The sequence below is a fragment of the Aptenodytes forsteri genome, unplaced genomic scaffold (assembly GCF_000699145.1).
Source record: "Aptenodytes forsteri isolate BGI_AS27 unplaced genomic scaffold, ASM69914v1 Scaffold167, whole genome shotgun sequence".
Lineage (NCBI taxonomy): Eukaryota > Metazoa > Chordata > Aves > Sphenisciformes > Spheniscidae > Aptenodytes > Aptenodytes forsteri.
Genome location: NW_008795926.1, coordinates 1,278,623 through 1,290,111, shown reverse-complemented (window position 1 = coordinate 1,290,111; position 11,489 = coordinate 1,278,623). Strand labels below are relative to the sequence as shown.

Genomic DNA, 11,489 nt, shown 5'->3' with positions numbered 1-11,489 from the left:
CCCCTACTCTCTGGACACAACCATCCAGGCAATTTCTCATCCACCAAACAGTCCATCCATCAAATCCATACCTTTCCAATTTAGAGAGAAGATTGTCAGGGGACTGTGTGTCAAAGGCCTTAGAGAAGTCCAGATAGATGACATCCGTAGCTCTTCCCTGTCCATTGATGTAGTCACTCCATCATAGAAGGCCACTAGGTTGGTCAGGCAAGACTTGCCCTTGGTGAAGCCACGTTGGCTGTCTCGAATCACCTTCCTGTCCTCCCTGTGCCTTAGCATAGCTTCTAGGAGGCATGTGCCTTAGCATAGCTTCTAGGAGGATCTGTTCCATGATCTTCCCAGGCACAGAGGTGAGGCTGACAGGTCGGTAGTTCCCAGGGTCCTCCTTTCTACCCTTATTAAAAATGGGGGCAACGTTTCCTGTTTTCCAGTCTCCAGGGACTTCACCTGACTGCCACGACTTCAAATATCATGGAGACTGGCTTGGCAACTACATCGGCCAATTCCCTCAGGACTCTGGGATGCATCTCATCAGGTCCCATTTTGCTAAACCACAGGTTCGTTTGTCTACTTCAGACATTCTTGAAGTGTGGTGTACTTTCTTAATTTGGAGATCAAGAGAGCTGATGACAGTTCAAAAAAAAAATATTTCTCAAAGCTGCTAAAATACCATTTTTTGCCATTAAACCAAGCCACAGCCAAAAAAGAAACCAAAGAACCTTTACAGAATCTAAGCCAACATAAACTTAGAGGAACAAAGTGGATCTCTAACAACTTTGCAACATCTAAGATTTTTTTCCACAGAAGTTCTTAGCTCTGATTTATATAGCTAAAAGCAAGTTTTGTGTGTCATATCTAAGTGTCACAGTCTCTTGTTTAAAGGCAGTGATAATTTTTTTTTTTTACTGACATGAAAAAAATATGTTTGGCTATATTAACTACACCTGGAAAAAACCACCTTCTTTGCTCTTTCAAGTTAATCTGTAATTAGGAGATGACTTCCAAAGTACCTACTTTGTGCCCCAGTCCTCTGTTATTTAGCATAATAATTTCTGCTTTCATATGTCAAAAAGCGGCACAGAAAAAAAACCACAACTGTTATATGTTAATCTAAACTGAGTAATGAAAGGATACATTCGTAATGCTCTATCTTTAGAAAGGTAGTCTAAAGAACCAAAGGAAAGAAAACAACTTTTGAGGGCAAGAGGTGTGATCTAACAAGAAGAAGGGCTCTTTGCCAGGAAGCTTGCAGAGGGATGCCTGTCGAGAGCTGGCTCTGCCCAGACTCAGGAGGCCAGGATTCACAGAAATCAGCATGAGAAGAAACTGCTCCTCTTCCTTGGCAAATCCCTCACCCAGAGGGAAACAGTCCCTGTATACACATACAGGAGGCCCTATTGTGCTCTGAAGTACAGCGGCAGAAATCTAGAGCCCCTAAGCTTTTAGAGCATTCCGGCCAAACACAGTCGGTGTCTGAGAGCAGGCTGGACCATAGCACTGGTATGGCTGCGTGGGCACAGTTTTTCTTGGCTGAAGCCAAGATGCTGCTTAAGAGGAAGCCCCACTTCTTCTCCTGTCCAGCTCACATGAGTGGAAGGTGGCACTGGCCTTCCAGCCATTAGTACTTAGCTCAGGCTGTCCCTGAAACACCCCCCTGCAGCGGGGTATTTACAAGCCCCCCCTGCCCCTAGCACAGTGGTGATGTGCTGTGCCTTGTTTCGTACCCTGGCAGACCACAAGGTTTGACATGCACCTGCCCTAAGTGTCGCTCTGCATGCTCTCAGCCCCCTGGTAGGTGCACAGAGCATGAAGTTCCTGTCCAAGAGGGACACTGCAACTGAGCAGTTACAAGCAAATGCTGGGGTGACTGTGCAAGGTGGCTGCTGATATGGTGAGTGCTGTGGACTGGATGCATGTTTTGCAGCAAGAGGTGCAGAGTTTCCACCCGCCGCAGCAGCAGGGGTGTGTAGGCACCTGGAAAAAAAGGCACTGGGTTTCATTCTCCTGCCGCAGAGCAGCCTTATCTTCTGGAAACACTGGATGCTGCTGCAGGTAGGAATGAAAAGCAGATGGGGGTGAGGGAAGAGCAGGATGTCTCTGGTCCTATTCACTCTCTTTCCTTTGATCTCAGAAGCACATTTTGACTTGCCCACCTGTAAGTCCTAGCTATTGCTTTTGCAGTGATTTCTCCTAACAAGGTAGGAGAAATCACTCCTAACAGCGGTTAGGAGGGAAACCATGTAATAACATAGCAAAACTATAATAGCAGTATGTGTGCATATGTCAATCAGCCCAACATGAAGTATAAAAAATGAACCAATAAAACGAACTTTAAGAGTGCAATGGGATTGGGCTGGCTTCAGCCCACATATTCCTACCTAGTGACTGGGGATGCTCATCTCCAGCGCCGACTGTCTTGATGGCCTCCCGTGAAATCCCTCCAGTTTGTCAATGTCTTTCCTGTATGAAGGGCCCAAAGTGGACACAGTACCCAAGTGAGGTCTGACACACACTGAGCAGAGGGGGATACTCCCTCCTCTTGCTCTCTGGACTGAGCCCTGTTCACACCACCCTGGGTGCTGCTGGCCCTTGTTGCTGCCTGGGCACAAGGCTGTTCCGTGCTTAGCTCATGGCCCACCAGGACCCATGGCCCCACCCATGGCATAGTCCCATCACAGCCATGTTGGGGGCTGCCAGAGAGAGGCAGGACAGTTACCCAGACCCTGGGTAACTGGTCACATCCATGTTCCCCGCCTCTCTCAGGCTGGATCCTGTGTCTGCAGTGAGGAGTTATTTCTCAACATTGAAATTAGTAGCTGAAAGAAGGAGAACCACAACTTATAGAGAAGCAAGCACCCGCCTTCATTTCACAGTTAACCTGACAGTAGGGACTGGAGATTCATTCTCTCCTTCTTGTGGGATGATGACCTTAACACATTTTTGCCTCAGTTTTGCATCAGGACACTCCCTCATACATGACACACTTCACTGCAGTGTTTACGGACCTGACATACCTGTCCTTTTTCCATTTCCATGACCATATCTGCCCCCGAGTGTGGGAGGCGTAAGAGCAGAGAGGGTGGTCTATCCAGAAATGCATCTGTTGGACACTCTGTATCTGTCTCTATTTTGTGGTCACTACACTCTTCTGAACACAGCTCTAGAAAGCAAATCATGTGCAATGACGTGACTTCTCAGAAGTAATAAAACCAAGAAGCAAAACCCACCTTAAACCCTATACCAGTTTTCTTCTAGACCCTGTTCTGATGCCCTGTTCTCTGTAATGTCTGCTGCACTGATTGGAAGTGCTTTGGAAAATGACATCTCAGTCAGCATATTTCAGAAGTCAGAGTCTAGACCATCAGGTTTCAGCTCACCTTGAAGAGTAAACAGTTCTGGATAGAGCTAACTGTGATAACACAAGTGCAAAATGGGACACTGACAGCATTACCACTATCAGGTGTTACTGAAAAGCATTTTTCTTCATTGCATGTTTGTCCTGAGAGGCCATGGCAAAACACTGACTGCAGGATGAGCTGGGTTGAGTGAGCAATGTTCTGTTTCCAGCCCCACCAGAAATGCCCTTGAGCTAAGAGCATTGCTTTCAGAGCCTGTGCTTAATGTGCATGTGGAGGGCAGATGGTTAACATCTGCTGTGAATTTTATTTTGTGAATTTTGTCACCGAACTTTTGGGAAGTCTTCCAGTAGGAAAACACTGCCATAGTGTCTTGAGCACTTACTTAGAAACCCTTTGGCTTTTCATAGATGCAGTAACACATTAAGGAAAAAGGATCAGCAGCCCCAGCCTGTGATGATCCTCTGTCCATCTCCGTACCTGTGGAGCTGTCTATGGGCACTGGTGACTCCTCAACTGAGGGATTTAGCAGGCAAGTGATCTCCTTTCCAAATACTTCCATGCAGTTGTTAATAAGGAACTCCACCAGCACTTTCACCTGCACACATAAAACCACTGATTTCAATCCAAGGGGCAGAAAATGCATCAAACAGCCTTTCTGACTCCTGACCCTTTCTTATGTGCAGAAAGCTGCAGCCACATCGCTGCTTTTACAAAAAGCTCCTCCACAAGCATTCAAGAGAGGAGACAGCAAGGTACCTCACAACAGGAATGCTCTGATTGGCCCAGATTGGTGTAGCTGGTTGGTAAATTCAGCGTATCTTGTCTTTTACCTCCATCAGCACCTCCAGCGGGAGCAGGTTCTCCTCGCTCAACATATTTGGTCCAATGCAGATGGTAAGATTGCTGGAGTCCATCCTGCTTGTTAACGAGTTTTGCCTGATGCAGTGCAGCACAGACAGCAACCACTTGAGGATGAGGAGATTGGCTCTAGGCAATTTGTCAGCCACCCTGAGGGAACATGAACATGATGTAACACCACTTCAGTGGCTGCTACTGCTTTAAAAGCGTGTATTTCATTAAACTTGTAGAAATGACATGACTTAATGGTGGATGAGCAAGCTATTCAACTATCTCTCGATGCGCTAGCTTCAGGTACCAGGTTATCTATTAGTCGGTCTTCTCACGTGAAATCAGCAACCCGCCGCATATAAGATCCTACGTTACTAGCTTCAGGACCATTCTTTCCCCCTACACCCCTAGCACAACTTGCTCTTTTGCGCCTCTGGTTCCTAAAGAGAGGAAAGTATGTGCTTTTTCATGACTTAGCAGCACTACCATTCAAAAATCACCACCAGCAGCTCAGCAGTGGGTTAACTGTAAGATCTGCACTGACTTGCTAGCATTACTGAAGCCCATGTCTTTGAGGAGATCAACAAATTAATAAATCGTATGTTGCCAAGAGAAATCACTGCAGGCATTCCTAGACAGATGAAAGCCTGCAGTTGTGTTGTGTAGCTTTCAAGGTACTCTGAGCCAGGTTTCAAATCTACTTTTCAGGAAGGAAGCATAGTAGTGTTTGCTAGCTCCTGGTTTCACTCAAGCCCCCTCAAAGGAAGACTTCTTGTTCATGCCTCATTGACAACAGAGGGACTACCTTCACTAAGACACTGCAACTGCTGGCCACTTCTTACAAGAGTCATTTTGTAGAGGAATCTCAAGAGCCTTAAGGAAGTGTTCTGACTAAAGAAATGCTTTTCTGTGCCACCTTCCCCCTAAATCCCCCTCCACAGCAGCAATAAACAGCTGTCAGAACCAATAGGATTTTACAGGAAACTCAATTTGCGGGGAAGTCCCAGGCCTCTAGAATCCCTCCATACCAGTGGCACTACTTGCAAAACTTACTCCCTCAGTTCTTCCAATCTCTCCTCCTTGCTCAGCTTCTCCAAGGGTCACATCCAGTCCTTGATAGAGGTCAGCCAGCAAGAGTTTCAAGGGGATGTTTCGGAATAAGTCCTGCAATGCCAAGAGCTTCAGATAAGGCTTTGAATGCTCCCTCTGATATCACAGGGGACATCCCGATGACCCTGACTTGGAAGAGGCAGGTTGGTTTCAATGACCTTGTCTCCGAGCTACCCATCAACGCTGACAGAGCAGGCAGCTGCTGGGTTATGGGCTAAGAAAACTCACACTAGCCTGCTAACAGAACTCCCCGCTCTTCTCTGCCCTCTGCTCTCCCCTAAATCTCAGTGTGCCTCCCAGAGGAGAACACTCAGGAAGAGCATGAAGTGAGTTTCCCATGGGCATGCCAGAAACCAGGGGCAGAACAAGAGGAATAGAAAAGGAGACAGAGAAGAAAAACACCAAACTTGGAATGGTAAGTCTGAGAAACAGAGTTTGGCTACACTGTGGCTTTAGCGTGGGCTCCCGGCTAGGTCAAAGCCAGTCACTGAAGTGGGACCTGCAGCGTAACAAGGAGCTCTTGCAGCCCGAAATCAAAAGAATTCACCTTCACAATCACTGCCAGCAGGTGCACAGTTTGGCTTTCCCGGTCAACATCCCCTCCTGTGTCTAGGGCCTCCTTCAGCTCCCGGTGTGCTTTCTTGCTGGCAGCTGGTCCGAATATCCCCTCAGCTGATGGTCCTTTCACGTACAGTATGTTCAGGAGTTCCTGTGGGAAACATGGGCTGGGGTGGGAGAATGGGGACTTTGATGAAGATAGGCCCTGTGGCATGTAAACCTCTCAGAGACAGAAGCAAGTTTGGATGGGGAGGCACACTCTGCTTTAACTGGGATGGGATCTAGGTGTTGGTCCAAGGAGATCATGTTGGGAGAAGCTTCATCTTCTGCCAGCACAGAAGTCATTTTGTGCTAGTGAACTCCCTTCACTGCCACGAAGACAGTCCTGCTTCCTTTCTTAGAAAGAAACAGGGCACAGGTCAAGCCTTCATGTCCAAATCTCTCCCTGTCCCTTCTGACTCAACCAAGCTAGGATGTGTCCCCCGCAGAGACTGCTTAAAAGGGGAAAAAAGCCTGTCTTTTGGAAAAACTCCCCATGGTGAAACTGCCCAAGAATCTTGTTAGCCCAAAGACAGTGTTTAGATACAATCAGTGCTAGCCCATTGCTGAGGACTTTTTTTCTGGAAACACAGAAATCCCTGGAGGTTTCCGATGCTGAGAAGAGTTCTTTGAAGGCTTTCTGTGAGACCACAAAGATTCAAGCAAAAGACCAGATCTACTTCTCTTATTCACAGCTCTGGGTTTTCTCACCTGGAGCTTTCTTCCCACAGAAGAGGTCTGGGCCAGACCAATCCCCAGACATGGCTCCTGCCATGTTTAGGCTGTGACCTAACCTGCAGGCTGTGGCTGTCAGAAGTGTGTGCTGGGAGGAAAACACACAAATCACCCATCTCCTGAGGTCCGTGGTATCTTTCCTAGGAATGCTGCCTCTCAGGAGAATCCCTCGCCAGGCTTGCTTGCCTGGATCAGCTGGGACAGTGTGCCATCTTCTCCACAGCCACCAGAGGCTGGACAAAGGATGCCCTTCTGCAGCCAGATCCCAATGGCCCTGGCACATTATCTGTAGTAGTAGACGTCTGTCACAGAGCAAAGGGACAGGGTAGCACCTTCCTTCTCTTTGTGGTTTCACCTGCTGCAAATGAAAACAAAAATCAATTAAAAAAAAAACAAGTGAGTGTTCTCCTACCCTCCCCTGTGTGCCATGCAGTCCTAAGCAGCACAGCAGGAAAAGTAGGGAGCAGAGTTGAAACTGCAGCTCAGACTCAATGGTGTCTGTGGCTTCTGAAAGTGTGCCACGATGGACTGTCCCAGATCTCGCCCTGCCCTGCTGACGCTCTTCTCCAGGATGTTGACAGCAGCAGAGGCTGTGTGTGCTCAGAGAAACAAGTTCAGCCACTGCTGCCAAGAAGGTTTCCTTGCTCTTGCAGAAAACGTCCGCGCTTGGGGCACCAGACCTCTGTTGCAACATTCCCGGGAGAAGTAAGCACAGCTCCTTCTGCTGAGGAACATGGACCCACCCGGCTCTGAGGACCAGAGCTGAGGGAGTCACCACCTGTAGCTCCCAGCACTGTCCTTGGGGTTCTTGGGGTGGGAGGAACCCTCTGAGGGCTCAGCTCTCTCACTGCTGCGTGCCGAGGGCTGTGACTTGCTCTGTGTGAAGGGCAGCAGGCAGCATGGGTTCAGCTGAATGGGAGGAAAGATGGCCGTTCCTCAGGTTCTTTTTTAACCTCTCCTGGCAGAAACCTCCTCCACTGCCAGCGGGGACCAGCAGATGACAGTGCGTGGTGTCAGCCTGCAAGAAGCACGTGCCGGCCACAGAGCAGCCCCCCAGCAAAAGGGGCCACCAGCGAGCTGCCTCGGCCAGGCGGGAACCCGCCAGAGGGCGGGCGGGAGCGCAGAGGCCTCCTGCGGCCGTCCGGAAGTCTCGCCCCTTCAGTCACATGTTCTGCTGTGATTGGCTGCCAGGAGCAGCCACCCCTTTCAGACGTCAGAACGGGAAGTCCCTCCCCTCTGTGCACAGGGAGCTGCCATTTTGTTTCAGCCACCATTTTGTGGCGGGGGGCTGCCGCTGTCTTGCCCTGCGATTGGCTGATTGCTGTTCTACCCACGTGGGCTGTGGTCTCCCTCTGATTGGCTCCTTGCTTCCTTTGGACCAGGAAATGCTGAGATATGGAAATATATACATTCATATACAATACTTGCAATATGGAAGTCGATATACAAAGGAGTGTACAATTATGTATATATTTTATTTATTTATACATAGATACACTAGTTTATACAGATATATACATCTACATGTATATTTATGTATTGGCATATGTGTATATGTATGTGTTTATATGAATATGCGTTTATACAGAAATTAAATACATACATGTCTGTAAAAGCATAGGTATGAAGTAGATAAAACATCTTTTACTAACAGCTAACAGGATGAATAATAAAGTTTTAGTGTGAATAAAAAGTACTTAAATAGAACTAAAAGGCAGGTTTACCTTCCGCAGAAGGAGCACCAACACACCGGGGGACACCAGGAGAGGGAGCATGGACCCCTCCAGGGAGCCGACCAAGGGGGCCCTGTGGATCAGTAGGAGCACTGGGGTGTTGCAGAGCTTTTCAGCTCAGACCATGATTATTTTGGGGCACAGAGGAGCAGGAGGCAGGATGGTGGAGATAATGGAGCTGTTGGGGCTTTTACTTCTGGGGCTTTGGCTTACAAGTCAGCAAAACAGGAAAAACCGTTGCAACAAGATGCTAATTAGGAAAGCTAAATGAATTTTACATCGCTTCAAGCGTCTTGTTGGCAAGGGGTTATGGGGACAAAAGGGCCCTTGATTGCAGACTGGCCCATGTGGTGGGCCAGTGAATGTCTCACACTGGGGCAGAAGGTGACCTCAGGAGTTAATATATGCATCACCCTCCTATCCAAGGGGAAAAAGGGTTGGGGGATCTCTAAGCCAACGAACAGTCTTAGACACGCCAAGAGCAGTTTCCTCCTTTTACACAATGAACATTATTATGGTGTTAGGGATGTCAGAAAGGTATTTGGGGTAAGAAACCTTTGTGGGCTTTGGCATACACTGTGTAACTATGGCCATAGCTGTAAATATTATTTACAGCTCTGTTATTGCACAACTGTGCAGTTAACTTGGGGGCACAGATAAGGTGCTCTGGCTGCAGGCTGCTCTGCAGGTCTGGGGAGTTTTTACAGAGGCACAAGACCCTGGCTATTAAAACCCAAACTGATTGTTTGGCTATGATTTTCTGTGAGACATGTAAGGTCTGTAAAAAAACATAATGAATGTAAAGGCTGGAAGTGTGTAACGAGCTAGGAACAGATCTGTAATGTTAAACAAGCACCAGTGATCAAAAATCATGCCCACGATCAAAAATCCAGGAGCAGGGCAGGGTTATATTTTCTATGACATGGAACACACGCAGGAAACTGGGACACATTTCCCAAACTACATTTTTACATGGAGATATCCCTGGATGACCCTTCAGCTGAAGAAGGGGCAGAAAAGAAAATGGAAAGAAAATGGGTGTTTAAAGGGAACACATCTTGTGCACTTTATTCAGCTGTTTATTGACACAAAGTTCAGGGCTACGCTGTCCTAGCACACACTGCCAAAGGCTTTGATGGCTACTTTATTGTAGGTCAGTTTCTGAAGGAAAAAATGGATGTGCAATTAATCACCCAAGGTGATAAGCTCATGTATATATGTACCCAGCCTGCATATGTTTCATAGAGTCTTTAAATTTTTTACCCACAAAACCAAGCAGTCTCTCCCACGCTTTGGGTATCAAGAGTTGCAAAGGTTATTTACCCCATTTTGTGAAAAATGCTGAAAAGGACCACCTAAAGAGAAGGTGTTTTAACACATTTATGGGCACATGAGTGGGTTGCTATGACAAAATGAGCTGGCGAGCTTGCAGAGTGCTTAGCCAGGACCAAACTGCCTACACTGTTGATCCCCAGAGATGTGCTTTTTGGTAGCAGCATAAATGCCATTTGTCTGTGTTACAAAGCAGCCCCCAATGAAAAGCTATATTGCTGTCATTTTACTATCCTCTTGTCGTGGTTTAATCTCAGTTGGCAACTAAGCACCACGCAGCCGCTTGCTCACTCCCCCCTGGTGGGATGGGGGAGAGAATCAGAAGGGTAAAAGTGAGAAAAACTCGTGGGTTGAGATAAAGACAGTTTAATAGGGAAAGCAAAAGCTGTGCACACAAGCAAAGCAAAACAAGGAATTCATTCACTCCTTCCCATGGGCAGGCAGGTGTCCAGCCATCTCCAGGAAAGCAGGGCTCCATCACGCGTAACGGTGACTTGGGAAGACAAACGCCATCACTCCCAACGTCCCCCAGCAAATGTAACCACCAGCAAAGGGAGCTCCTCGCCACCATCTGCACTGTGTGCCACACCTTGAAATGTAATTTGTGGTTCACAGACCCACCAGCTGGTTCTTTGGGTTGCCATGGGCTTTTTTGGGAATCCCATAGGGTCCTACCAGCCAATCACAGTGGACCAGAAGAGGGCAGGGACTTCTGGGACAAAGTCTGGGTTCTGCGTGGTCCTTCTGTTGCTCCCAGTAGTGCCTGCAGGGGAGAAGGCATTCCCTCCACACCATGCAAAATAGGCAGGATCTCCAACCTCCCATCCAGTCAGTTACCACATACAAAACAGTATTTGCCATTTACTAGGAAGGAATTAAAAGGGCAATACTTGAATGCTTAATCAATATTTATGTTTTCGTTTCTGATCTGATTACAGCTGCCACTGCAACAGACCACATGGAAGGGCTCCAGGCATGTCCCACACCCCTTCTGCACAATCTTGCCAGAATCATGGGTACAGCTGCTGGCTGCAAGAGGAAGGGCATGAATGAGCATCTTCTCCAACTGGCTGTCCAGGGATGCCAGGCTATTTCCCAGGTAAAGACACTGTGTGAGAAGTACCAAGTTCCCCAGGGCATGCATGGCCTCATCTTTTGGCTCCTCAACAAATGGCCACCTCCACCAGCTGTGACAGAACAGGGTCCTCAAGCCCCCACTTGCCATGGCATGGGGGCAGCTTATTGCTTACTCAAGAGCAAACAGGAGTGAGACTTCAGGCTGAGCAGCCTTAAGTCTCCCATGGCTGCAGGACCACTTTTTCATTTGCGCATAAGTGCTGTGCCTAAACATCATCACAGCAAGGGCTGTCTGCTCCCCAAGGGAAGGTGAGCTGGGAGCCAAGGTGGGCCCCCACACAGGCAGTACCCTCACCAACAGAGCACAGCTGGGTGCTGGTAACAGGGTCTGTCACCAGTCCCAGAGAGGCAAGTGATGAACCAGGTCCAGAGTCCATCTGGAAAGTGCAGTCAGAGGAGATGGGGCTGGAGATGGGACTGGAGACAAGCTACAACATCCAGACGAGGGGTCCATGCAGGAGACAAAATGCCTACAGCATAGGTCTGAGCTGCCTCCAGGAGACAGGGCTGGGGACTGAAGGCCTACGCCTGAGCTGAAATGGGGCTCACACAGGTGGGGTGAGGGACTGGGGGGTGGGTGGGTGAAGGTCCCAGGTAAGGCTGGTCAGGTCCCGAGTCCCTTTTTTTTTTGCATACC

At 48.2% G+C, this 11,489-nt stretch overlaps 2 protein-coding genes across 2 annotated transcripts in view; both read right to left on the bottom strand.

The window, feature by feature from the left end:
* Positions 1–3,041, bottom strand: part of MTAP (methylthioadenosine phosphorylase) — a 154,268-nt gene extending 151,227 nt beyond the window's left edge. Inside the window, exon 1 of the mRNA XM_009285055.2 lies at positions 3,015–3,041. Coding sequence (XP_009283330.1) covers positions 3,015–3,041 — 27 coding nt within the window. The remainder of the gene's footprint in view (positions 1–3,014) is intronic.
* A 298-nt stretch (positions 3,042–3,339) lies between these two features.
* LOC103903788 (T-cell activation Rho GTPase-activating protein-like) overlaps positions 3,340–11,489 on the bottom strand; it is a 15,516-nt gene continuing 7,366 nt past the window's right edge. Inside the window, 6 exon segments of the mRNA XM_009285053.1 lie at positions 3,340–3,377; positions 3,837–3,954; positions 4,190–4,367; positions 5,262–5,320; positions 5,322–5,372; positions 5,866–6,027. Coding sequence (XP_009283328.1) covers positions 3,340–3,377; positions 3,837–3,954; positions 4,190–4,367; positions 5,262–5,320; positions 5,322–5,372; positions 5,866–6,027 — 606 coding nt within the window.